Consider the following 27,356-nt stretch of genomic DNA (forward strand, 5'->3'; position numbering starts at 1 on the left):
AAGATATTTTTTTTGGTTACAATGTGTGCAGTAGGGGTGTTCAAACTTCGGATAAAACCGAAAAAACCGAAAATCCAAACCCAAAAAACCGAACACTAAATCGAACCGAAAACCGAATTTTATAATTCGGATATAAATATTAAAACCGAAATTAATTTGGTTCGGTTTCAGATTATAAATGTCAAAACCGAACCGACCGAAAAAACCGAAATTTAATTAAATTAATAATGTTATTTTTATTTTATATTATTTATTGAGATGATATTAGTGAATGAACATTTATTTTGAATAATATTTAGTTGATTGTTGTTTATGTAATTTATTTGTACTTTATATTTAAATATTTTACTAAGAAATCATTTAAAAAAATAAAATATTATATTTTATAATATATTTATATTATTAATTTAATAATTGTATCAAAACCGAAATAACCGACCGAAATAACCGAACCATTTCGGTACAAAACCGAACCGAACCGAAGAAAAATGGTTCGGATATCGGATTATATATTTGTAAAACCGAAAACCGAAATAAAAAACCGAAATAAAAAACCGAAAACCGAACCGAACCGAACCGACCGATGAACACCCCTAGTGTGCAGGATGAAGTGATAATGGCTTGGTTAATTAATTTACTTGCTAGTTGCTTAATAATGGCTTGGTTAAATAATTGTTCAATAAAGTTGGTCAAGTGGCCACCACTTCCTTGTCCCAAATCATTAATACTTTGGAGTCATCAACTTTTCATGAAAGTTTTAAATAATTTAATATAGTTCTTCCAAAAAAATTAAACTATTTCAATACACACAGATGAACCCCCATATGCACGGTTATAGGTAATAAATGTGATTAACTATAAATTTGAAAAATATTATTTTTTTCCCGTTTCCTTTGTGATTCTAGATTTTTTTAGGAAAAATAATTCTAAATATAAAAAAATTAAAATTTTCCATCCTAACTCCGCCGCTGATATTTAATGACATTTCATTTTGAGGATAAAGATGGGCACATTTCCCTTCATTTAAGGTTAGTCAAGAATGGCCACCGCACTAACAATAATTCATGATTTAATACATTAAAATTCAAGTAATTTTATGTATAATGTTTACCAATAACATAGTATAAAATTAATCTATAGATTATTTGAAATAGATTGATTTTGATTTTTCATTATATTTTTGGTGGGTGTTCACAATAATAGACATAACATAGTATGAACATGAATTCAATTATTGATGATTAGTTGTGGAATATGGAAAAAGCCTTTAAAGAATTACTACTTTATGTTGTAGTGAATAATACACATTTAATATGTTTGTAACTATACAAGTTGAATAGATAGTTTTTATCATTACACATTTGAATTATACGATTCTCAAAAAAAAAAATGTAACGATTGAGTGACATTATCTCTAAACTTTCGAGTAACTCGACAATAATGTGACATGAACGGTTCATTTCACCCTACCTTGTGAGGCACTGCCCTCATGAGGTGATCAAAGGCCCAGATTTAAACACACATACACCCCATGAGGTGATCAAAGGCCTAAATTTAATCACTATGTAAATCAATGGCTGAGATCCTGTGTGGGCACTACCTGCAGGGGTAGGTTATTTTTTAGAGAGAGACGTTAGTTCGAACTTACGTAAAATTCCAAATGTTTTTGTATTCAATTAAAAAAGATGATTTCATGAACTCGTTAAATTAAATTAAAACAAAACAATTAATTAAAAAGAAATTCCAGTCGTAAAGGCCAGCCTTGAATACAACCCATAAAACCCTGTAATCTCCGAGTCCAACCCACACAAATAAATAATTTAAACTAGTTACTCTGCACACGCGTTGCGTGTGTGTACAATCTTTTTTATCATTATAGATGAACTAAAGTGAAAGTTGACAAATTATGGGGGAACTAAATTGATATTTGAATGATTGAAATAAAAATAAAAGTGTTTGTTGAAATAAAAAAAAAACAAAAACAAAAGTGTAATATTAATATAGCTATAAGGGTAAAACTGGAAAAAAAGATGGTGTCCTCCTTGGTAGTTTTTATAAGGTGCTCAGCCTTAATAAATAGTATAGATAATAATATATGTTGGATGTTGAAAATGAATTGACTTCCAAACAACGGCTGAGATGTGTTCCTTGAGACATCCCGACCGTTCATCTGACATTTTGTGCCAACTCAGGATCAACGGTTGGTGGGAACAGGTCGAGGGTGGGGCCAATCACGTTGCACCATCGGGACACGTCAGCCTATTGCACGACCACGACCACAACCACAGCCTCTCTATATTGTAGCCCCCACCCCCACGTTCTTCTATTATTATGTTTTATGACTATATTACCCTTGGCTGTGTTGCGGGGACCTGACGAACTTGACTTTTATGCCCTTGTGTTTGCAAGAATGTCAAAATGTATGATGAGAAATTGCCTCAAATAAGTAGAATATTATTGGAGAAATTTGTAAAATAAACTCAGTCAATTTTTTTTTTAAGAAAATGATGTTCTCAAGTGTAAAATAAAAAAAAATCATATTGAAAACGAAAAAATCATTTCATATCATATATGATTTTTTAAAAATTCGACAAATAAATATTATATCATATGTATATGAAACATAATATTTGTACAATACGTTACAGACATAATGCATCCATAACCCTGTAATTATACCAAATATTATAATTTTAACTATACAATAGTTTTTTGTTTGCTTTATTCAAATTTTTATTTGTCAATGATCATTAACAACCAAATAATATATTTATGTTTTATTTTTTTAAAATACAAATATACTGAGCATCTCCAAAAGATAAAGAAGTTTGAAACACATAAATACAACACGAAATCAATAAATTTATGTCAATACACGAAACACTTCAGTCGAAGTTGAAATACTCCTGAAAACGTGAATCTGAGTCTTCTTATTTACTACAACAACATTAGATTTCTCATTTTTAAATATAAGCTTGTTGGTTGCATTCCATACATAGTATACTTTCTTTTCCCTTGGAAGTTGGAGTAGCAGTTACTGGTAGTTAGGGCATGGGCAATTTAGTAATTTACGGTGCCCAAGAACCAGGCAATCCATTTATTATTTATTAAAAGAAAAAACACTGGAAATTCTCCATGGAATGGAAGAAAGGAACTAGTCACCTTGTGGAAGGGACCACGTATGATTTCAGCCTTTATTGAAAGCAACATTCAACTTCGTTACAAATCATTTGTTGTGAGCGTTGATCCTCCCTCAATCCACAGCCTTAAGCCTTAGGTAATGCTACAGTGAGTTGTCTAAATGCTCCGTTTCTTGATTTCTGTACAGGTGGATTCTTTGCTGTTAGGATCCAATCGTGAGTTTGATCATTTACAGCTGCAGTTGTGCACCCAATGTTCTGAGGATCTCTTACGGTGGTCTGTCTGATCTTTTGTAAGTTTTCTAGTTTGAATTCATGGTTTACGGTTTCGGGTTTCTCGATCATTTAATCTGTTTGTTTGGTGTGGTTTTGTGGAAGTACGATGGAAACTGGAAAACAAGTGTTAAATTTACAGATTTTGAATAGTTTCTGCATTTGGATCTCTAAAACTTGCAGTTGATTTCTGGGTTTTTGTTCAATCTATCATATTTGCATATTTCACGACTATTTTCTGAGTTGGGGAAAAAATGAGGAATTTGGTCTGCAGTTTCCTAACGTCTTTGCCTACTTGGTTTAGGGCCACAATTTATTGGAAATGGAGACCGAATCTGTGTTTCATAATGAAGATGAAAAAGAAGTTATCTTTCATGGAGAAGACTCAACTGTTGATCTAAACAACGAGATTACTAGTAGCAGTGAACCAAATGATCAGGTGACCAAAGAGAAACAACATGGTTGCATAATATCTGCGGCAGAAGTCGAAATGTTGGATACCAAATCACCAAATACGATCAAAGGTTCAAAAAATAATGTCCTCAACACCAATAAATTGGCCAAGAATCTATCGAACTCAAAAGGAACAGCTGTGTTCGGACGAAACACGAAACCAGGTTTGAGTAAAAGCCTGTCATTCCCAGCTAGGGGCCGCCATTCTGATGTTATGAAACGAAGCATCGAGTTGCACCCGGTTAAAACACGTGCAAGGCAGAATCATAAAAACGGTCCAAAGGTTGAGTCCAAATATTCAAAAGTGGACTCAAGTTCTGGTTCAAGTTTGAACTCATCCGAGAAGGTGTCGTCTCCTAAGGCAGCTGGCAGAAGAACAACTTTACCATCTAGTTCAAGCCTTCGTCAATCTATAGTAAAACAACCTTTCTCCTTCAAATTTCCTATCTCATTAATTCTTGATTCTTTGAATATCATTTCTTAATGGTTTTCTGAAACTTTTATATTACATCCAGTCTGTGAAACATGCATCCGCTAATGGTACCGCACCCAACTTAGCACCTGAAGTGTAAGGATATTGTGTTATGCTCAATTCGATTTTTCTAAAGTGTATGTATTCACTCATTTTGAGTATTGAAATCAGTAATGGTTGCAGATTGATCGAGAAAAGTGCAGAAAGTGGCAACAATGTTTCATTGCCCGCGAAGGAGGATGATGCTCAGTCCACCACTTCTTCGTAATGCTCGTCGATCGAGCCATTTTTTTCACGTTTCTTCTAGTTTAATGAATGATATGTTGATGAATTTCGTACTCTAAATAGAAATGCCACTCCTCGGTCACAGAAGAACAACATCCCCATCTTTAGGTTGGAGGAGCGAGCTGAAAAACGAAAAGAGGTGGATAATTTAAAAGTCATCGTAAATTGCTTAGAAATCGAATTGTTTGTGCATGGAGGCATGATGTAAATATGGGTATTTTAATCTTGCTCATCAGTTCTTATCAAAGATAGAAGAGAAGATACATGCCAAGGAAGTGGAGAAAAGTAACTTGCAAGCACGATCAAAGGTTCTCGATAAAGATAGCTTCTAATTTTCGGTGTACTTTTGTTTTCATTGAACTGCTAGTCCTTTTATTTTCTGGGGTTCGATAATAGGAAAATCAAGAGGCAGAAATAAAGCAACTGAGAAAGAGTTTGACGTTTAAAGCTACACCTATGCCAAGTTTCTACAAAGAACCCCCTGCAAAAGTTGAGCTCAAGAAGGTAATAACTAATAGCTACCTCGAGTACATCATTTTCCACTGATTCTTGCGTAAAATTATTTTCACACATTTGATAGTTATTCAAGTAAATGAAAAAACTGATGTTGGATTTCAAAGAAGTAGCTCAAACTTCAGTACTATGATGAATCATCATGCAGTGTGTGCATCATACGAAGGACATCAAATGTTCTTTGGCTATAATGGCAATACAAAAATAATGATTAGTTTTTCCATGTGATGATCATCAGTTGCCGACTACTCGTCCGATATCGCCCAAGCTAGGAAGGAACAAGGGAATTGCCTCCATCTCTAGCAACACCCACGACAATGGTGGTTTGCATAGAGGTGATGCCAAATCACAAAAGATTCCCTTAAGAAACAGTGAAAAGGGTAACGCTATTTTGAAGAAATCCATCAAGAACTCTATAGCCAAGTCACAATCTCGTGAATCCTCGACTCCAAGAAAGGTGAAACTTGCTGAGACAGAAGACTTGGAAGAAACACAAAATCGGCCTCATTGCATTGTAGAATCGCTCGAGGAGCCAATACAGGAAGGGGGTGAAGTCTACCGATGAACATGGCTCAACTCTTGCTCAAAAAAATTCAAAAGGGACACCTGCTGAAGTCATCGATTGATGGATTGAAGGGTAAAAGATTCAAATTCTTCGAACGTTGTTTTTCATCGCTTTGTATCATAGAGCTACAATTTTTATGTAATGTTAAAGTTTGAGTTATATATATATAGCACACACACACACACACACACACACACACAGATATATATATATATCTGTGTTCCATACCATACCATCATTTGTCATGTATTTATACAAGTTTAAGGGGTATATTTATAATCTGTATGGCGTGGCTGTGAGCCTATTTTTCAGTCTATTTTGATGGCATCTATATGATTCCCTTGCGCATGATGATCGGTAATTCTCTCCATGGTCGTATGCGGAGAGAATTACGTCGTGGGTGACTGCTGGAGCGACCACGGGCGGCCTTTGCCCCTAAATTTGAATTTTGTACAAGTTCTTTACGCTAACATAATAAAAATATGTTTTTGTTCTTTACATTTTCAAAGGATGTAATCTAAACATCTAGCCCCTCAATTAATTCCTAATATCAATTACTTTATGCATGCAATCGCATTTTTGTATTTATCAGTTTGTATTTGTATTTGTTCTCACGCCAACATACATATTTTTAATAAAATTCTCGGCGGCCATGTATATTCAGTTTTCATATCAATACCTGCATGCATGCAAAATTTATGGGAAGTATCGATGTTCAAAACCATCACACATCTTTGATTGAATTTATCGGTCTTTCTACTATAATATTCCAAGCCCTATCAAACCGTAAACAAACACGGTATCAAAACCATTACAAAAGCGGCTAAAAATGACGGGACTTGTGAGTTTTCTCCCACTATTTTTTTATATAATTGCTGGTTATTTTTGAACAAATTTAGTACACTGAAATCGTTATATAATTTATTGGCATTTTTCTAAGCTCTCACATGAATGTGAAGAGAATTGACTGGCATATGTAAATTATTAACAGTACACGTAAAAACAGAAGCCATCATGTTTCTGAGGTTGAATGGCATACGTGAATTATTAATACCTGGAGAAAGTAGTAATGGCACTAATCCTAAAATGCAGCCTAGAATAGCCAGTCTGGATGACCGTTTTGCCCTTCCCCATCAAACCAGGTCTGGTGGACATGCATCCAAGTAAGTCCTGCCACCCTCATATCCTGTGGGTAAACCCATCATATGCAAAAGGATTAGCGCAACGAAATGGATCCGAGTCAGCACAAAATGTAATTCAGAATCTAGTACCTTAGAACTTAACAAAACAGTGGTGAGACAGCATTTTCGCTCTTCGCCTGCACAATACAACAGCTTATATACCAAATCAAAAAAGGCATTCGTCATGGTATCTGTTTCTACTACTAAACTTTAGTGTGATTTAAAAATAAATAAAAAAGCTTCATTTTCAAAGGATGCTCGAGTAAAATGCCAGCAAGCAGGGAAATCGGGACCTACCAAGTTGCTCCCATTTCTTGAATTTCACTAGCCATGAGTCTGAACCAATCTGTAAGGGTAAAACCTGATCCACCCAAACCCGGAACTTTGCCCCTTGTTTGTCACCGGAACACGTTTTAAGCAAGTTTACACAGTCATGAAGAGATTGCTCGATGCCAGATGGGTGAATAAAAATCCCGGATGGTGACTGCCAAAGAAAGTAAATAGTGAAGATCAATAGCTATATGTCACCAGGAAATTTAAAGAAATAAATTCCAACACCGTTTTTTCCCTAGTAGGACAGCAATACAAACTGTCAATATAGGAAAAAACAAAGAAAGAATGGCACGATCATATTTAGGAGGTGAAGCTGATTATAAACACATTAATGGAGTTTTTTCTCAATTTTGTTCTAGTCGGCTGCTTCAAAGTTTAAGTTCAAATTCAAATAAACCACGGAAAATATAAAACCATAGATCTGGGTACAGAGAGTGCATCCTTCCAGTTGATAATATATATTTGGGCCAAACACTTGACAGCACAGTTTTTCAAACTGAAACTTGCAAACAACCATCTGCGAAAAATTGGCATGTCTTGGATTATAGAAAAAATGAAAACGTGCTGTGACTTGCCCACTTTAACATTTAAATCCCCCTTTTTTCCTTTAGAAACAAACCAACAACATCAGGTTCACTTAACAAAGATAACAAATGTCTTTGATATGCTAATCTATCCTGGGCTCATTTATTCTGACAAAGAATAAAACCCAAAGCCAGTTCAGGTCTCGAACGTATAGCAGTTGTCAACATTTAAATGATAATGAATAAAAAGCTCACACCAGAGTGAATAGCAAAAGAACCTACAAAATAAATAAAAATATCACGCTCCCAGACTTCATGCAGCAGAGAATCTGGAAACGTTTGATTTTCACACACACACAAAGACCAGATTAACAGCAACCCAAAGCATGCAAGCAATGTGTGCATAAAGATAAAAAGTTACATAGAGAAACGAACATACACAAACAGCTTTCAGATTTGCTAAATACAGCTCCGAACTTTGAACTTCAGCACGTCTCCATCTCTCATAAAATATGTAAAACTTCACAACTTCATAAGCAGGATCAACGTTCTCCATCTTAGAGTCGGACAGATCTGTAACATCTCTCGGAGATGTGCTTGGACCAAGGTTAAAATGACCAATAGCTTGTATAATACCAGCCGCACATCTCTCCGTTGCATGTATAATTTTAGTATTACCCTTTGCATTGGCAGCATGCCACTGCAATAATTCTTCCTGGGCATTACTCACCTGTAAAAAACTAATTGCCATCATCTTGGGATTCCATCATGGGTAAGCAAATTGTAGCAAATATTTTGTGAAACACTGACCATGACACCATGTACGTCTGGAATGCTAAAGAGTTCAGCATCATTTCCGGAGTCGCCACAAGCAAGTGTATTGTCAGGCATTTTTCCCTCAGCCTTGAATTTTTTAAGCAAATAAGCAAGTGCCTGCCCTTTGCCAGCACCTTGTGGCAGTATGTCCAGGTCTATTCCCCCACTGTAAATTATTTTGACATCCAACTGGAAATCAAAGAGCTGCGAGGTGAGGGACTAAGCCAAAAAGAAGAACGCTGAATATAGATCACTTCTATTTCATTTCCAGTGGCATACAATAACAAGATTTTGCATAAATATAACTTAGTTGAAGTTGACATGGCAACACATAATGGGAAATAATAACCATACCCCACGTTCTTTCAAGCGCGTTGAAAGAGCCTTCATAATCTCCTGAGCCTTGTCTTTCTGAACATAAAAGCTTACTTTGTGTAACCGTTGCTCTGTTTCCGACTGCATGGCCACAAAATATTTAAGATAGACCATATATTCCCATGAAAACTCTACTAACAATATGGTAATATTTGATTCATATAAATCTCTATGATGTATCTATAACAATACCTGGAGTTTAAGTTCAGAAAATTTTTTTGTCTCTTCAGATACTATGTTTCTGTCCCATTTATGATTTAAGAATTCAACCCAGCCTTCATCTGGTACCATAGAGTTTCCATATGTTATTTCAGTTCCAACAGACAATATTGTGATATCAGGAGTTAGCATTGGCTTCTCTTTCCTTAGCTCCTTGTATAGTGTGGGTGACCTTCCAGTTGAAAACACCAACAAGGAATTTTCACGATACTTGGATTCCCACAAGGCATTGAATCTAAGAAGAGACAGATTCTCGGGATCATGATGGTCAACCTAAAGTATACAGTCTCTCATATTAGTTCCATCCACACAAACTGGATAACAAAAGTAAAAACTTACCATGGTATGGTCAAGATCCGAGACAATCATGAGGCGTGCAGCACCAGAAAGCCTGTCCATGCTTGTCCTAAGGTAAGGTTCAATCTACAAATAAATAGGTAACAATGGGATAAAGTAAAAAAATAATAATTTTTACCACCACTCATTTTTAAAAAACAGTTCCTCCTTCTCAACAATAATATAGTTAAAAGGCATACAAGGCATAGACATTCTATACATTTTATGACACTGAAATGAGAGAGAGAAACTTACTTGAGAAGTTTATACTAAATTTAGGACTTATCTTTTACAATCTACTCTAAATGTAAACAATTTACAAAAATAGAAAGACTCCAAAAATAACACCATCGTCACATACAGATCACATGATTCAATAATATAATTATAACTAATAACTAATGAAGCAAACATAAAAATGAAGATTACAAAACGTTTAGTCATAGAAAATAAGAGTATCAACGTTATTGTAGAAGATTCGATAGTACAAAATGCTAATATGGTGATCAGAAAAACTGCAATGTAATTCACAATCAGAACATATCAATTGATCCAACGGCACTGATCCATCACACATAACACTCAGATAACTGATGGAAAACATAAAAAGGTAAAAAAAAATTCCACCTTCACCACTATATCATGTTCATCTATTTAGCATGCTCTCACCTGATGCAATGTCAGTTTGCAAAGAGATCAAGCTATATTTCAAAAACGTGAAACTATTTGGGGCAAAATACTAAGACTAGGGTCTAGGAAGATCAATTTCAGACCAAGTAAAACGTACACCTCTACCACCAAATCAAAATTTTCCCCTGTTACACGATACAGTAGAATAAATGGAGTAGTACTAAGATTCAAAAGCTAATTCCAAACTACTTCGTCCAAAATCCATAAAAATTTGACATACTACAAATTTATTCACCAAGAGAGAGCAAATTGTATATCATTATAAATGAAAAGAAAAAAACCACACCTTTCTTGTAAACAAGATATTGGCAAAGATAAGATTTGAACTTTTAGCAAATAAAAAAAACACAATCCACACACAAAGGGAAAAAGAATATCACACGTACAAACCTTAAGATAATCACATTCAAAACTTATAATCGGTTCATAAATCAAAATCCATAACACGAGATTCCATTTCTTAAAGGAAATGGGCAGAATATCTCGCTACAGAGATCTAACGAATCGATCCCACGTGCCCGCACACAGCCCCAGACCACACCCACCGTCGTTCAACAAATAAAAATATACATCAACATTCGTAGACAGAGGAAAAGGGTGTTCCTATGTACCTGAGAAATAGCCGCGGCTGCCGTGACGGGGGTGGAAGAACAGCGAACGAGGAAGAAAGGTGACGAAATTGGAATGTTCGTTGTCAGAGGATGGTGCACCACAAATATATTAATTTTCAATAAAAATGTATTATATTTATTCGCCATCTTTTGCATTTCGGGTATGATTGGGTTAACCCAATCATGAACGGGTGGGTAATGCAAAATAGGAGCCAACGAGAATTAATTTATATTGCTATTAATATTTTATTAAAATTATTAGAAGATTCTATACAATATTAGTAAGTCGAGGATTTTTATCCATGAGACAAGTCACATTGATCATATTTACAATAAAAAATAATATTTTTTATATGTGACCCAAACAAAAGAGTCGTCTCACAAAATTAATTCATAATATCATATCATCACAAGAGTTTTTGTGTATTTGGAAATAATATATATCAGTTATCATATGTTCCTATTAGAAATCACATGAATTTTCATGAAATTTGTTCTTTATACAAGTTTATCTGTTAAAGATGAAGATTTTTGAGATAATCGTATGCCTGAAATATTATGGTGTTGTTGAATTGCGTTTTTATATTACATTGAGCCTTCCTGGATTTCAGTGTTAGGCATAGACATACCTTATTTCCTCCTGAATAGATAGTAGAATTCTTTATGTATCTGGCGAAGACAATTTTGATTCAAATCTGAAGAAGCTAGTTAAATGGAGTCTCAAGCAAGAAATAATAAGCTGCAGAAAAATGGGATGTTCGCTATCGAAGCTGGATGACGAAGAGGCTGTTAAGCTTTGTAAAGATCGAAAGAAGTTCATTAAGCAAGCTGTCGAACAAAGATTGAAATTTGCCTCAGGACACATTGTCTATGTACAGTGCATGAAACGGACTGCAGTAAGAATATGGTGAGGGAGATTATGAACCACGTGAGATAATCCCTGGTGTTATATCTATTATACAATTTAAATCTGAACCCAAATCATCTTACAAAATAAGTTACTTTCAGTCCAGTGGAAACCAACTATCCAGTTGGAGAAATCGCTAAGTCGTTAGCAAAAGGCTTGGTTAATCAGGGGATACCAGACAAAGCAAATGCAACAAATATTATGGTCGAAAATGGAAAAGCTGTGAGTGTAACAGCTCCCGAGTCACTTGTTACTGTGTTTTGCGTTTTAAGATCTGTTAGTGTGATGATATCTCGTTCCCCTTTCTTGCAGGTGGGGGTGAATCTTTCAGATGGGAGGCGATTCTTTGCAAGGACCATAATCTCGAATGGCACTAGATGGGATAAATTTGGTTAGTTCCCATGAACTCGGTTCGCCATTTCTTGATGTGCTTGCTCTTTTGTTCGATTACTTTACACATATTCATGTTACTGTGAATTTATTTTAGTACGCAAGCTCTTAAAAATGGAAAATTTGCCTGAAGAAGAAGCAAGTTTTCAAAGATTATATATTAAAGCTCCATCGTTTTTGTCTATACACATGGGAGTTAAAGCCGCCAAATACTGATTTTCACCATTTTGCACTTAAGGTAAAATGTTGATTTCAGAGCTCTGAATGGGGAGTTACTTCTTTGTTATTTATCTCGCCTTCCTGATACCCGATTTGTAGGCTGATTGGAAAATTTTAGAAGATTCTTATGGAAGTATATTTTTTTAGCATTCCAACCATTCTTGATTCCAGAAGGAAACCACATTCTTCACATTTTTACAACTTCTTCGATTACTTGGTTGGTTAAGGATACTTGCATGAGAAGGTTCAACAGGTGGGCATCGGGTGTGGCGTGTCGATGAGGGCTGTTTATATGACCTGTCCATCTTGTCTATGATTACAATATAAACTCTCTTTATCATTTCTTAATGGCTGTTAGATTTGGAGAAAGTCAAAATGTCAAGTTATATTTACCGTTTTGTGGCCAATAACAAATTTCGATAATCTGAAATGAGAGTAAACGAAGCACAGGATTGAATAATATCAGTCAATCATACCGTAGAGCAACCTTCTAGATCAGCTTTAAAATGGGGTATTTTATTTTTTAACCTCGGTCAACTATTTTTTTAGAAAAATGACCTCCTCAAATATAATTCAAATACACTTGAGGAGATCATTTTCTTAAAAAAAGAGTTACCGAGGTTGTTTAGCCAATTACCCCCTTTAATAAAAGCTGTGAAGAGCAACTGAAAACACGTTGAATGGGGGTAAACTGACACAACAAGCACATAACAGGTACAACTCATCTCCGGGAAAAAGAGAGGATTTTAATTATTTTCCCTACTAATGAAAGTTTTGATCCAAAAATTACATTATCTTATAAGTTTTTTAATTCCCACTTCCTACTAGAGGTTAGACTTAATAGTATATTATACTGTCTAACAACCAGAAAGGAGTCGGTGATTGTCATAATCAGTTACATGGCTCAGATCATATAAATTAAGAAAATTAAATGGAATTGCAGATCAACAATTTCATGACAAAAAAAACCACCTATGGAAAGAACAAAAAAAAAGTTCGAACTAAAAGGACAGGGCAATGCTCATGTTCCTGATCTAAATTCCAACCTGATCTTTACAACAAAATGCATCAAATTTTCCTTTCATATCAAAAGCAAAATTTACACAAGTAACGAACATGACTGTTTCAAGGATTATTTGACTTACAAGTGCCCTTTAGCCCCATCTTTAAACTGTTTTGAGTCCCTTCTTCCCAAAACCAGTGTCTTGCATCATGGCCACAAATTCACTGTAGTCAATCCGACCATCCTGAAAAATGTGTGAAACTGGTAAGACAATCTTTTCTTCCAAATGTGAGTTCATATTAGAGAAAATAATATACATTATCCTGATCAACTTCGCGTATTATTTCTTCTAGGTGAACATCTCCTAGTCCAAATTGCTCACAAGCCAGTTGGAGCTCATCCCGTGTGATATAACCACTACCATCTTTGTCAAAATACGAAAAAGCCGCAAACAAGTGATCTTCTCTCTGAACTTTGTTTAAATTCAGCATTGCTGCCACAAATTCTCCATAGTCTATGGTTCCACTATTGTCAATATCAGCCTGAATTATCAAGGAAATAAAAGGTGTTAGGATGTTGACTGGTAGAAATTTTCTTGATGTCAGATCCCTTATTCAGGAAGTCATCTGGGGATTAGTCATACTTCAAAGATTCATTGTTAGGATTAACGATTAAAGAATGAAATTTCTCTCAAAGATAATAATCTGTACTTACAGCTTGCATCAGGCTAACTATTTCAGTCTCTTTCAGATCGGCACCAACTCTTTCCAAACCATTTTTCAGTTCTTCGAGAGTGATCTGTCCACTGTTATCCACATCTATCATTTTAAACATTTCCTTCAGCCCAGCAATCTCCTCCTCTGAGAGACTTTCAGCTATAACCTAGTGATGAGATAATCGATTTGTAAAAAGTAGAAAAATGCATCTACCATACTTTTTGCTCTCTTTTAGGACGAAAAACACTGGCAGATTTTCAGTGAATGAAGTCTGGTGAATTCAACGCGTTCATTTTTTTTTTGCCACAGGTGGGCTGTAAAACAACAAAAAACTGTAATAAAATACCCTGATGGCTATCTTCTTGAGTTTATTCATGGCAGAAAATTGCTTCAGACGAGAGAGAACAGCTGAATCAAGAGGCTTATCTGGAGTTTCACTATTAACTTGTAACCATGGATGGCCTGCACAAATGTATTGTGTTTATAAATTCATTCACAATTTGAATCCATTCACCCTTAAGCAGTCAAAAGACTACAGCTCACATGCTCTATCAAATCTTCCTCCAAATATGCAGATGTATGAGGAAGTAGTTAGTACAATAAATTCTTTTAAATAAATGCTCGATTGCAACTCATGAAAGTTTCTATTCTATTGCATGCATTTCCTTCAGAATGATGAGCCTTGTCAACACCATCAACAATTTCTTATGCATATCTAGGTCAACTCTTAATTAATTCTTCGGGCCTTCTACGAAACTGCATTTTCTCAAGAGGACAGCAGTAGTAAATAGGAGGTGTTATATTATAAAGCTATTCATAAATGTACATGCTGTATACTCACAAAGAACTTGATGGGCTGTGAGCCTCTTCTTGGGATCTCGCACAAGCATTTTTCTGACTAGATCTTTTGCACTTTCAGATATACAAGGCCAAGGTTCCGATACAAAGTCAAGTTCCCCTTTAAGAACCTGCTCGAATATTCCTTGTTCCGATTCTGATTCAAAACACAAGATTTCAAGCAAGGAATCAGATAACTGCTAGATTCAAGCATAATAAGATACGTATGAAGAGAGAAAACAAGAAATATGGAGAAAAATTGCTTACCATCCCAAAAAGGTGGAACTCCACACAACAAAATGTAAATAATAACTCCTGCGCTCCAGACATCACATTCTGGGCCATAGTGCTTCCTTAAAACCTCAGGGGCTACATAGTATGGGCTTCCAACCACATCAGAAAATGTTTCACCTGAAAAATCATAATTTCAAACCTAATCAGGACTGAGAAAACAAGACTAGAATACAAAATATAGGTCTACAGAGAGAGGGAGTCTAGCTAATCTCGAAAATTCATGCATTTCTGCACTAAATCATTCAAGATCACGTAAAATTAATAACAAAGGTTAATGATAAGATTATACAACATTCCATCCTCATTTAATTCACACAATCATAATAATGGCCATTTCTGTGAGGTCTATTCCAGAATTACCTGAAACTCTAAGACATATATCTAAATACACAAAACAAAACTAGATCAAAGTCCCATGCATGAGTACCAGGTTTGAAGAACATTGAAAGCCCAAAGTCAATGGTCTTAAGAGGTGACTCCTCTTGCTCATTAACGAAAAGAAAATTCTCAGGTTTCAGGTCTCTATGCATAACCCCCAAGGAATGACACGCTTCTACAACACCAACTATTATCCTAGCAAGCTCTGCGGCCTTTCTTTCTGTATAATGGCCCCTTTGTATGATCCTGTCAAATAGTTCTCCTCCCGCACAAAGCTCCATAACAACATGAACAGCCATGGCATCCTCATAAGCTCCTACAATAGATATTACATTAGGATGTCCAGCCAAGTGATGCATTATTTGAATCTCTCTCCTAACATCCTCCACATCCTCCTCCGTAGTTAACTTCCTCTTTGGAATAGATTTGCAGGCAAACTCTTTGTTGGTTCCCTTCTCCACGCATAGATATGTTGTTCCAAATTGCCCTTGTCCTAACTTCTTCCCTAAACTATATATCTCTTTTAGATTTTCTGTTTTTCGTTGTAAAACTGATTCAATTTGCAGTCCTACACTCGAAACTCTCTTGATATGACTAGGCTTATTATGTTTTGTCTCATCTTTGGGATTGTTACTGGTATTGTCAGTATATGTACTACTATGATCACCTCCCTTCACCTCTGACTTCACCAGATTTTGGGGATCCACGAAGTTGGCTTCCTCGGCCGCAATTTTAATTGGTGTTGGCGGGACGCTTTGTACACAAGCCTGATCGGAATCAGAGATTTTGATATCTGGACTAACTGAGCTGACACTGTTTTGATCGCCATTCTTGTGTTTAGTACTGCTGGCTTCCTGTTCTTGATTGGGAGGCGGAAGGGTCTCCGGCTGCCGAGTTTTCCACACCGCAGCTGTCACGGATTGTAAGAAGCCATTTTTGCCCAAGTTTGGACCTACACATGTGTTCCCCATCAAATGCTGGATAGCCTCAAATAATACCTAACCCTCTTGAATCCAAACATGCCCTCGTTGATCTCGTTCACAGCATTGTATCCACATAGGTTTCAACCATCAATATCAGATCAAGACAACCTTAATCTAAAAGCCCTCAAACAATTCAACCCCGAAAGACGATCTTGACTATGTAACAGAGAAACTACCCGGAAAATCTCAATCTTTTTGATGAATGGAACCTAAATTGAAGCAAGAAAAACAAAATATTTCTGAAGCAATACAACACGATATTAATCTTGAACAAGAAACCCAATAATTTGCAGTACCGTAAACGAATGCAACTTTAAAGCCTGCGCGATAATGAATTACGAACAACAAAATTCAATCATTAATGATAATAAGAATCTGGGGACGCAAATGAACGCGTATATTTTATTATAAGCCTAAGGAATCATGGATCAAAACCAAAAAAAAAAAAAAAGATCAACAGAAAAATGAATGGAGGAAGAAGTGAGGAAAATGGGGAATGTGAAAAGTGAGTTGTTGAGTCAACTCGGCCGGAAACATCAATGGATCGATTCGTTTGATTGGTTTTGGATTCTCGAAAAATGAAGATGAAGTTGGACAGGAAATATTATTCCACGTAAATAAATGCATGTATGGTGGCAAGCTTCCATTTTTCTCATTCCATTATTCAAAAAATAATACAAACAAGGAAATTATTATATACTAAATTTGTAATAAAAAATTTATTTTTCAATCAAATCATAATTCTGTTGGAAAACAATATATTTGGTAATCACGTTTTACGTATGAAAGAAACATTACTTAATAATATTTTGGAAACTAAGATTATTCGGACAAATGTGGAAATTGGTGTTTATAAAGGTAATTACCGAATTATCGTTTAACGAGAAACTAGCATAAGATAGTTACCCTGACATGTCGAATTGAATGGGTGAATGTTAAATTTTTTTTTTTTATTTCCTAAACTATAGGGTGGGGAGAGCTCGAACTCCAGCCGTTTACAGTGGAAAAGAGGGTGAAACCACTTGGACAAAGCCCGATCTCAAGTGAATGTTAATTTTAGTCTCACGTATTTATCAAAAAATGTTTCCACCTTCTCCTTTTGTTTATTTCTGTTATTTCTGTTAGGTTTTTTTTTATTCTTGGGTTTGGCGGAGAACCGTTTGTTATTTTACCAAAAACTATCGTTAATAGTTTTATTTAAATATTTTGTGTTTAACAGTCGAAGAATTTTTCAAGGATTTTTTTTAATTAGTTTTAATGACTTTGTGAGTAACATATCATATATTCAAAGCTATTTACTTGAACCCAATTTGTTTCGATTAGTTTTTGGGTTAATTTTGCCCATAAACGTTGAATTCTCAACCCGATTTTAAGTTGTTATATCTTGATATGTAGTGTGAAATGATCATGAAAAGTGGCATATTTAGTTCATGCAAAAACTTTCCGGGTTCCTACGAAATCAACACTCTGATAAACACATTCTAGCTGCTGAAAATAGTGGAGTTTCTGCAAAATTTATCCATGGTAGAACGTTTAAACTAATGGAAACTTCACGGCATCGAGCAGAAATACAGAGAAGTGTCAACACAATATACTCTTGATCAAATAAAAAATCCATGCAGCGAACAGAAGGAAAGAGATCAGTTTGCTTAAATCAATAATGTCGACTCTTTTGTAAAAACTATTATTTGGTAATGTGAAACAAAACTTAAAAATCAAAATTGTTCCTCAATTCTTCTACGGTTGCAAAAAATATGAAACTAAAATCAAATTAAGAAGTATCACCCTTGACCTTGTCCTGGAGGCTGCCTTAGATGAGTTTTTAAAAGGAAAACTTGAAGGCACCTGCCTTGGAATCGGTTGCCGACTCCCAGAAAGAGAGTTTTTTCTCCTGATTGTTTTTCTCGTCTGCTTTCATTCTCAATTGATCCAAGGTTCCGGGCAGCCATGACTCGATAGCTTTCTTAAACTTTTCGTGCAAATTCACTCTATCTCTTGTGCCGGACACTAGAGTACATGCATTAGGCCTCTTTAGAAAATCCAAAACATTCAATATATTCCTCCTGCAAGAGGATAAAAAATATCACAGACCTCCAATTCTTCTGCAAAACCATGCATCGTACATGTAAATTATAAGATAACCCACATAAATTTTCAAGTTTTCCCATATCATTATATCATCGCTAGATTATCATCCTCAGGCACCTCTCGACTATCATTAGCCATCAATAGCACCGAGAACCTGAATACAGTTCCAGCTAAAGAAAAAAAAGGAAACATTAAATTTATATCCACTTGTTCAAGGAATATTAAGTGTTACTGTCCAGAGACAAACATGGAGAGTGAGCTTTTCATTGACTTCTTAAAGGTTCTAAAATCTCTATATACTGCTGACACACACACACACACACATGCTAATTATCCATTTCCACCTGATACATAAAACTCGGAACCTAAATCAGAGAATGGTCTTCACTCTTTATTCTACATATTAGAAGAAGCCAAGAAAGTTGGTAATTTGCTATTTCTCGGCCATATCTGCGCACGTTACTAGTGATTAAAATTTAAAACCTACTATTAACTTAGTTCCCCAAAAATACTAGGAGACCGATTGTTAATCATGAGATGGATCCACGTTAGGAAAATGAAAATCAGAACGTAATTATAAAAGAACAGAAATAAAAGCGACAAACCTGCTAACAAAATTTTGAGTTATTGCAATAGAATCTTCAAGGTTAATGACCAAATGCCACCACCCATTTGGCACAAAGACTACTTCTCCTGCCTTGCAGACACACTCGATGGGTTTCTTTTTCCAGCTTTTGGTATCAGCGTAGAAGTTCATAAACCACTCAATTATAGAAACAGGGCATGCCACCTCTGCACCGTCTGGGCTTGGATGAACCCCTGGTGGCACCACATCAGGTGGGAACAATACCCATTTTTTGGAACCTTTGATCACTGCATTCCAAGCAGACGTCGAATTAGGGTCGATGTGGAATGATGATCCAGATCCCGCTGGTCCTATAATAATCCATCTATAATCTGGTCTCACATCACCCAAAACACTGAACAAGTCCTCATTAAAGTAAGCTGGAGTATCATAATCCATACCCAATTGAGGAACTTTTTCAGCAAACTTTGGATCAAAAAGGTACAATGGCCTTTCTTCCCTCAACTGATCTGAGTACCTGAAGTAGTCATCGAGCTTCATCTCCACCGGCCCAGCTGAGAATTTTACATCATCACACACTTTGAGCAAATATTCTCTATCCCATTTCTTCAATGCAGGCCAGTTATCCAAGCAACCCTCCAATAACACCGGCTTATTCGGCTCCTCAAAGGTCGACACAAATTCCTCAACAGAAATTTCCTTCCTCCTTACTATATTATCCCTTTCAAGCCACTCAGACTTCATCTCAAGATTAGCACAGAGCCAACTTTGAAACAGGTAATCAGAATAAAAATCTCTAACCTTAATTCCAGAACTGACCATGTTATACGAACACTTGAATTCGCCAAGCCAGGTGTTTCTCCAAGAACCCTTATACACGAACCCACCTTTACAACTTTCCAACACAAGACTCCTCCATAGGGGCTCATGGTTGCAGAAAATATAGAAAGATTTGCTCACAGTTGATAAAACCCCTAATTGAGTCCCGCTCAAAAGTCCAAGGACTTCAAGAATAAGCTCATCCGTGAGGGTTCGAAGATTTCCAAGACCGGTGTTTCTCGAATTAACGGATGAAGCGCTGAAGTAAAGATTACCCAATGGTTGGACACCATGTGAGTGCGATGGTGCTGAGTTTTTCAAGTCAAATTTACCCTCCTCTCCTCCTTCTACCTTTTCATGTTCTTCATCTTCGGATTCTATCTGGGTTACTGTTGGTGACACCGAGTATCGATTTTTGGAAGCAAGTTTCTGTTTTTGGGTGCTGATATATTGCTTGGAAGAAGAAGATTCGCGGGATAGTTTTCTTTTCTTCGATTTCTTCTTGAGCAACAGATTCCTCTGTCTAAGCATTTTTTAACATTGGCAATGGCGAACGGAGTGAGATTCGCGCCGCCGGAGGAAGTTTTGGCAAGGAATTTTCCTAAGGGAAACCCCGTCGAATGCGGGTACGATCGCTACACCGCAAAAGTCCCAATGTTTTATGACTTTTCCGGTTCATTCTTGATGTTTTGGATGGACCGAAATAATCCATAATCTTTCAAAAATGCACCCGAGTTGCTCCTGCCGTTAAATCGACGGCTAAAGCCCGAAGTTTTCAGTCCTAACTTATAAAACCTAAATCCCTAATTTCATGTTTCCGCAATTCAAGCATGCATCAGTAAGTTGATGCATGTTTTTAATCGAATTTTGTTTAGTGGATACAAAATATGTCAATTTTTTAGTTTAGGAAACATTTTTTGGGGTTAAAATATTTTTTATTGAAAATTTATTTACACACATTACACCAAACTTTTTGTATTGTAGTTGGTAATTTTTCCGCTTAATTAGTAATTGAGTTCATTGAAAATTGAGCTGAGTATGTACTCGTATGAATTCTTTCAATTTATCTCTGTTATATATGTTTCATAACACGATATCAACACGATGTTGTAAATTGATAATGAAGATAAATCTCATTATATTGATGTTCCTGAAAAAATACAATATGTTGTCAATACTTATGAGAGATTTGATGGTACTCTAGAAGTAGCACAATATGATTATTTATACATGATGCTCATGAAGTATCATGATTTAATAACAAGTTGGTTTTTTGTAAGACATTTTTATGGATCTATATATGTGAATAGGTCAATCTGATACATAATTACCATGAAAAATATTATTTTTGCTATAAAAAGTAATGTTTTTTCATGAGTTGGGTCATGTTGGAGATCCGTCTCACGGAAATTAACTCGTGAGATGATCACGCGAGAATTTTCGTGTTAATAATGTTTATGACTCTAAAGTAGTATAACATGATTTTATATTGAGAAAAATTCATGATTACGATCTTATATAATATTTAATATAGGGCAAAAATTTGTGTGAGACTGTCACGGGTCGTATTTGTGAGACGGATCTCTTATTTGGGTCATCCATGAAAAAGTATTACTTTTTATGTAAAGAGTATTTCTTTTTATTGTGAATATCGATAGAGTTGACCCGTCTCACAGATTAAGATATGTGAGACGGTCTCACATAAGACTCACTATTAATATAAAGAAAATCTAAAGAGCATACTTAATCTGTGAGACGGTCTCACATAAGACTCGCTATTAATATAATGAAAATCTAAAGAGCATAATAATAAAGATACAATATAAGATATTGAAACTCTAAAAAAGATTTATTATTGAGACCTGATATGATATTCAAGATCTATAAATATTATCAAAATAAATAAATCTAATGTCAATTATATCAATATTTATAAAGAAATATTTGTTCACATGTGTAAGATTTGTTAATATTCTTGAAAATATTAATTTAATTTCTTTTTGGTTGAAAAAATTTTGAGGATTTATAAATATAGAAATTCATTATGATTTATTAAAGAAATTCCATGTAAGATATAAAGTTGTCAATATTTCTAAAGAAGACGTAAATACTTTAAGATGACAAAAACTTATGTGAGACGGTCTCATGGGTCGTATTTGTGAGACAAGTCTCTTATTTGGATCATCTATGAAAAAGTATTATTTTTAATGCTAAGAGGTATTACTTTTTATTGTGAATATGAGTAGGGTTGACCCGTCTCACGGATTGGTATCCATGAGACGGTCTCACATGATACCCAATACTTTAAGATTTATTAAAGAATATTGACATTATATTGATTTAAATAATATATCTGTTATGAATGTAATAAAGAGTAAACTCTTGTGAGACGGTCTCACGAATCTTTATCTGTGAGACGTGTCAACCCTGTCGATATTCACAATAAAAAGTAATATTTTTTCACGGATTACCCAAATAAGAGATATGTCTCACAAAATACGACCCGTGAGACCGTCTCACACAAGTTTTTTTGTCTTAAATAAAATAAGCATGATTTATCATTTGTCAATATTTTTTATGAATAGTGATTTGATGAACTGCATATACTATTGAATAAATTTATAAATGTGAGGTTGCAACGCCATCAACTGAAGAAAAAAATATATTGTATATTTTGTGAATCAATATCATCATGTATATTGTGTAACAACGATCATGATCTCATTGAGTTTTATATATTATCATTTGAGAGTTTTTTTTTTATGAACTATCAACTGATATTTCTTTTTACAAATGTGTTTTGTTATATTCTTATTAGTTGATACAACTTTCTATTGTGATCAATATTTTATTTTTTAAAAAAGATGGTCAGTTGATACAATAGCGAGCTAACAAAATTTTGAGTTATAACTTGAGAATAATAAACATAATAATATCATATATTTTTGTAATTATTAGTTGATACAACTTTATTGTGATCCAATATATTATGAATTAATAAAAACGACAATTCATCAGTTTTTTTTTTAACAGTATACGTAAAATATTTTCTTTACATTCAGCTCGATGCAAGTTACATAAGTAAAAAGAAAAAAGAAAGAAAGAATGAAAATACATATTTGTAGCATGTAGACATTGAAGTGATTCACAATGGAACTCGAAACTAGCTGAAAACAACAAAGCCAAATGAGCTAATCAATTCCTACAAGGATACTTAGAAGTGGATGAACAATATGAACAAATTAATCGAATCAAATTCCGTGACAATGAAGAAGCCAGAGAAAATAGTAATCACAGAAAAAAAGTCGAGGTATTTGAATCAGTCTTGTGCTGATATTGTCGATGAAGTTTCCATTTCACAAGCGTATACGTGATACAGGTTTCCACTGCCTCCCACGAGGTCCTCGCTCTAAAAGCACAAGCAAGCCTGCATTATTGGCTGATAATCCAAACATGTGCCTGAACCAACAATATAATATTTAGCAAGTGCTACAATTTCTCAAGAATGCTGTTAATATTCAGTCTCTAAGAAGCTTAATCAAGCAGAAAAAACAATTCAATGCACACAGAAAACCAGGGATACCCTATTTGTGCGCACAACACATTATACAATCGTACCACGGCAATTGCATTGTGCGAGCTGTCTTTTTCATCCTTTTTGTTTCCTAGCCCCGCTAGTTAAATATTATTTTTGACAACATGAATTTGATATATCAAAATATTCAACCAAAAATGTCAAATTTAATATGGCAATGGGAAAGATGTAATCAAGTAGACACACAATGCTTGGTAAGTATATTCTTATAGCAATCAAGTATCAATTAACAAGAGCATACAAATTAGAATTCAGTTGTTTGGAAGTTTGTATGCATGTACTCACCTGCATTTGTGTGTTTTTCTTCTCCAGAAAACAAAAGATGTTACCCACTGAACAAGAAACAGGAGAAATAATAGTCAGCTGTCTGAGATACAAAAATGTTCTTCGATTGATGCTTACATGCAGCAATAATCATGCTGAAATTTATACAACACTACAATTTTCTTTTCTCGTGCACAATCCCAGGAAAAATCAATTGAAGATTCAAAGAATTGAAATTGCTTAAGAAAAATTTTTTAACATAGCCATGACTATGAGACCGAACAGGTAACTTCTATAGTTTAATAGCCAAAACAGATGCAATATGCACAGTGAACATCTCAACAGACTCCATGGTGAAAACACATCTGTTGGAATCACATAGCGAGAGATGAGAAATTTAATAACTCGAGAGATAAGAGAAATATAGTCAATCCAGAGAGAGAAAACTCATGGAGCAGACTTGAAGAATGGAGAATACGAACAAATAGCAGCCTTCTCACGATGGTGATTTCAACCACATAATAACGCATACAGAATCCTATACCAAATGACGGATTTAATATTATAATCAGTGGCCACACAACAAATTGGAATTTTTACACTCTGAAGTGGAAAACATAATGTTACTTGGAAGAAACTTAGATTCGTGGACTATTGTCTTCACCACCAACTCTATCATTGACTCTGAAATCAATTATCACGAACTCAAGGTAGACCAGCGCTACTGCACTAGTAAGTACCAAATATGACCCACATTACCATATTTTATTAATGGGACCATAGTGAAGGTAACAGTCCTAAACGATATGAACACGCTACCAGTGATTTCTAGAATTATTTGATGCACACTAGTAAGTACCAATTTCTTCCTACATATTCATATTTCATTAACAGTCCATTGGGAATGTTCTAGCCCTGAACATTAGAAATATGATCAATGTGCTGGCTTGAAAGGTTTTGAATTATGGTGATTGGTGAAAGGGCATTACAATCACATCACCCAATTAAAGACAGCTGCAAATCAAACAAGAATAAATTCAGGGACAAAGTCAATGAAAGAAACATGCTTGAGGAAAATCAGTATGATTTAAACTCGATTTTGATCAAAGAAAAAATAAATAGTATTCAATTCATCACGCTCACCTTAAATATTGATATGAAGGAGAAACTCTCAACCACTGATGGTTTCCTGGCTGGCATGCTTTTTCCTGGCAACATTTCTTTACACAAGTTCTGAGCTATCTCTTTCAACAACACCATCTGTGCTTTATCGGTGCCCATGGAAATAATGGCCTGCCTCATTGATTCTCTATCAGCCTCAAGAGCATGAAGCCTCGCATACAGCTTCTGAATCTCTATATCTCTAAGGCGAGAATAGCTGGGTGACTCCCTTGGAGTCATCATAAAGTCATCACCAAGTGCAACTGAAGTCTTTAGGCCCATGACGCCATTCAATGAAGCCTCCTGATGAACAGAATCAATTGTGTAAACCCTGTCACTCATGTCATCCCCAATTTCTGATGCATTACCCACTTTCTTTAAATTAGAAGTTTCATCGATGCGAGAAAATTCCGTCTTTTTGAAACTACCAACATAATTTGGAGAGTCAGTGGTAAAATCAGGGTATGCTTCTTTACTCATCACAAAAAGTGAATTTGAGCTGTCAGTTGAGAATTTTCTGAGATGCCTAGGTCGCCTAGGAGATTGACCAACTATTACCTTTTCAAACACATTTTTTGCGCTACTATAGTCCCCATCAGGTTGAATGGTCCTAGGACTTTTCTCCAATTGATTGATTCGATACTCCAAGTCCTTTAATTGATCTCGAGAACGTGGAGTTTCTCCAAAGGCATATTTCTCAATGTCACCAGCTTCATCATTGCCATCCACATAAGCCTGCGAATAGCACTTCAGAGGAGGATAAATCTCATAAGGAGGAATCTCAAGTTGCCCTTCTAGGTTCTCAATCATGCTATTATTTCTGCTCATACCCTTCTCTCCATCAGCCTCAGCTTCTGTGAGACCATAACTCATCATCCTGTGTCTATAAGCCTGAACCTCACAAGTAAGTGACTGGATGGTTTGCTCCCTCTTATACAACAATTCCTCCAGTGCCAATGTCTCCTGCTGATCATGGGCCTATTTTCTCCTCCGCATACCTTTTAAATTGTCTTGCCTCCATCTGAATCTCTGCCTTTTCCCGCTGCAACCTCAGAATCATAGACATGGCCTCATTGGCAGCTGAAGATGAAGCATTCCTCTCCTCCTCCAACTCTGAAATTAGGTCCTGAATGGTAACCTGCTGACTGCTGACTGTTTCACGCAGTGCCGCACATTCATTTCCTATCTCCACACGTGCATTTTGCGGTATAACAAACCCTGGGATCTTGAACTCAGTTTCTTCCTCGAAATCATCGTACTTGCGCTTCACAGACCGGAGATAGGTCCCTGAAAGAGACCTGTTCATCACCGAACAGCTACAATCGCAGTCGCAACATTTGACCAGGCTGGCTGAAGGGGGCGAGCTCTTAGACTCCATATGCCAAAAACATCCAGCAAACCTCAAACCCGGTGATTCAAATTCAACAATGAAAAAAAATTTCACATAAAACTACAGAAATTTTCCTCACGGCTTGATATAAAGCTCTAACACCTTCCTCTGCATATACCCATAAGTTTCATTCCCGTTATGTATGAAAATTCCCCCTTCTTACTGACAACCTCAATTTGCAATCAAAATTTCAGATCAAAATGTTAATCCCTACAAAAATAAAAACAAAAGATCATGAAATGGCATAACTTCGAAACCTCAGGATTTTTTCCCTCATGAAAACGTATGATCGAATACAATTCCAATACCAATACCGATACATGTCAAATGCACGCGTGCATGCATCTTCTCTTTATCTTGCAGCTCAGAAACGGAAACAGTTGCTGCAAAAATCGTGCAGGAATTTTCCCGGGAATCCTGATCTGAAATGGACAACAATCTTCCTGGAAATTGAAGTTGAAAAAAAAACGAGGGGAATAGTATATTGCGGAGGTGAGGTGGAGCTGGATACGGAATTCGAAACCCTAGATTATTCTCTAGCTCGTTGAAGCTGTTGATCGGATTTGCTTCGTGTTTCGTGAAAATCTTTGGCTTCTGTTTGTAGGGAGAGAGAAATTAGTTACGTATATTCTGTATGGTTGGTTATTTCGGAGAGGTGTTTGAATGGTAGTGGAGAACAAGGGGTAATGATATGGACATTTACCAATGGGCAGCACTCCTTTGACTGGGAATTTTCAATTGAAAAATGGCCACCCAAATTAACTTCTCTCTTTAGAAATAAAATTTTATCCGTTCTATATTTATAAATAAAATAAAACATTGATAATATGAGACCCATATTTCCTGATGTCAATCAGAGATGAATTTTATCCTCGCAATCTAGTGAGATTTATATATCAACCCAATTGTATTTGTACGTATCCACCTCTAACAAGAAAAA

At 35.5% G+C, this 27,356-nt stretch overlaps 5 protein-coding genes and 1 long non-coding RNA gene across 15 annotated transcripts; 2 read left to right on the forward strand and 4 right to left on the reverse strand.

Annotated features, from left to right (window-relative positions):
* Nucleotides 1-3,133: 3,133 nt before the first annotated feature.
* LOC140816989 (uncharacterized) lies at nt 3,134-6,003 on the forward strand. Of its 9 annotated transcripts, none has more exons than XM_073176572.1 (9): nt 3,141-3,277; nt 3,377-3,417; nt 3,718-4,281; nt 4,382-4,434; nt 4,510-4,602; nt 4,687-4,762; nt 4,860-4,931; nt 5,020-5,127; nt 5,375-5,885. In XM_073176572.1, the coding sequence occupies exons 3-9, from the start codon at nt 3,736-3,738 to the stop codon at nt 5,699-5,701; spliced, it is 1,275 nt and encodes a 424-aa protein (XP_073032673.1). In that variant the 5' UTR covers nt 3,141-3,277; nt 3,377-3,417; nt 3,718-3,735; the 3' UTR covers nt 5,702-5,885. The 9 variants fall into 9 exon arrangements, 8 of the variants coding, with proteins under 8 accessions (XP_073032665.1, XP_073032673.1, XP_073032644.1 ...); XM_073176543.1 differs by having other exon boundaries at nt 3,142-3,277; nt 3,377-3,433; XM_073176557.1 differs by having other exon boundaries at nt 3,145-3,235; nt 3,329-3,417.
* A 534-nt stretch (nt 6,004-6,537) lies between these two features.
* LOC140817047 (sucrose-phosphatase 2-like) lies at nt 6,538-10,958 on the reverse strand. The gene is made up of 9 exons (XM_073176617.1): nt 10,787-10,958; nt 9,489-9,572; nt 9,123-9,422; nt 8,910-9,011; nt 8,550-8,744; nt 8,179-8,469; nt 7,180-7,366; nt 6,973-7,019; nt 6,538-6,887 (listed from the first exon to the last, which is right to left on the reverse strand). The coding sequence occupies exons 1-9, from the start codon at nt 10,940-10,942 to the stop codon at nt 6,795-6,797; spliced, it is 1,455 nt and encodes a 484-aa protein (XP_073032718.1). The 5' UTR covers nt 10,943-10,958; the 3' UTR covers nt 6,538-6,794.
* Nucleotides 10,959-13,184: 2,226 nt separating this feature from the next.
* On the reverse strand, nt 13,185-17,145 carry LOC140817035 (calcium-dependent protein kinase 20-like). 2 transcript variants are annotated; one of them, XM_073176606.1, is made up of 8 exons: nt 16,810-17,145; nt 15,580-16,722; nt 15,126-15,269; nt 14,863-15,015; nt 14,368-14,483; nt 14,020-14,187; nt 13,623-13,847; nt 13,185-13,549 (listed from the first exon to the last, which is right to left on the reverse strand). In XM_073176606.1, exons 2-8 carry the CDS (start codon nt 16,499-16,501, stop codon nt 13,469-13,471), a joined length of 1,809 nt encoding a protein of 602 aa, XP_073032707.1. In that variant the 5' UTR covers nt 16,502-16,722; nt 16,810-17,145; the 3' UTR covers nt 13,185-13,468. The 2 variants fall into 2 exon arrangements, with proteins under 2 accessions (XP_073032707.1, XP_073032699.1); XM_073176598.1 differs by having other exon boundaries at nt 15,580-17,145.
* On the forward strand, nt 13,748-14,483 carry LOC140817058 (uncharacterized). The gene is made up of 2 exons (XR_012114713.1): nt 13,748-13,870; nt 14,331-14,483. It is a non-coding gene; the product is annotated as an uncharacterized lncRNA (long non-coding RNA).
* Nucleotides 17,146-18,136: 991 nt separating the features above from the next.
* On the reverse strand, nt 18,137-20,684 carry LOC140817065 (arginine-specific demethylase JMJ22). Its single transcript, XM_073176635.1, has 2 exons — nt 19,207-20,684; nt 18,137-18,576 (listed from the first exon to the last, which is right to left on the reverse strand). Exons 1-2 carry the CDS (start codon nt 20,535-20,537, stop codon nt 18,336-18,338), a joined length of 1,572 nt encoding a protein of 523 aa, XP_073032736.1. The 5' UTR covers nt 20,538-20,684; the 3' UTR covers nt 18,137-18,335.
* A 2,388-nt stretch (nt 20,685-23,072) lies between these two features.
* LOC140817074 (myosin-binding protein 7) lies at nt 23,073-27,286 on the reverse strand. Its single transcript, XM_073176646.1, is given in 5 exon segments — nt 23,073-23,465; nt 23,887-23,933; nt 25,009-26,001; nt 26,003-26,626; nt 26,725-27,286. Coding segments are annotated over 4 exon segments (1,545 nt in total). The 5' UTR covers nt 26,405-26,626; nt 26,725-27,286; the 3' UTR covers nt 23,073-23,362.
* Nucleotides 27,287-27,356: the final 70 nt, after the last annotated feature.

Source organism: Primulina eburnea, chromosome 2, assembly GCF_022965805.1.
Source record: "Primulina eburnea isolate SZY01 chromosome 2, ASM2296580v1, whole genome shotgun sequence".
NCBI lineage: Eukaryota > Viridiplantae > Streptophyta > Magnoliopsida > Lamiales > Gesneriaceae > Primulina > Primulina eburnea.

Bases quoted from the DNA above. Each gene is read 5' to 3' on its own strand.
- LOC140817065 (XM_073176635.1), bottom strand. From the start codon at position 20,537: ATGCTTAGACAGAGGAATCTGTTGCTCAAGAAGAAATCGAAGAAAAGA. The intron at 18,577-19,206 runs GTTTGTCGCTTT...ATCCTCTTGCAG, and splicing joins ACTCAAAATTTTGTTAGCAG to GAGGAATATATTGAATGTTT.
- LOC140816989 (XM_073176564.1), top strand. From the start codon at position 3,736: ATGGAGACCGAATCTGTGTTTCATAATGAAGATGAAAAAGAAGTTATC. The intron at 4,435-4,509 runs GTAAGGATATTG...TATTGAAATCAG, and splicing joins CCCAACTTAGCACCTGAAGT to TAATGGTTGCAGATTGATCG. The intron at 4,763-4,859 runs GTGGATAATTTA...CTTGCTCATCAG, and splicing joins GAGCTGAAAAACGAAAAGAG to TTCTTATCAAAGATAGAAGA.
- LOC140817047 (XM_073176617.1), bottom strand. From the start codon at position 10,942: ATGCAAAAGATGGCGAATAAATATAATACATTTTTATTGAAAATTAAT. The intron at 9,423-9,488 runs GTAAGTTTTTAC...TGTATACTTTAG, and splicing joins CGGATCTTGACCATACCATG to GTTGACCATCATGATCCCGA. The intron at 9,012-9,122 runs GTATTGTTATAG...GTGGCCATGCAG, and splicing joins TTTCTGAACTTAAACTCCAG to TCGGAAACAGAGCAACGGTT.
- LOC140817035 (XM_073176606.1), bottom strand. From the start codon at position 16,501: ATGGGGAACACATGTGTAGGTCCAAACTTGGGCAAAAATGGCTTCTTA. The intron at 15,270-15,579 runs GTACTCATGCAT...ATGATTTTTCAG, and splicing joins TTCAATGTTCTTCAAACCTG to GTGAAACATTTTCTGATGTG. The intron at 13,848-14,019 runs GTAAGTACAGAT...TTGATAATTCAG, and splicing joins TAGTTAGCCTGATGCAAGCT to GCTGATATTGACAATAGTGG.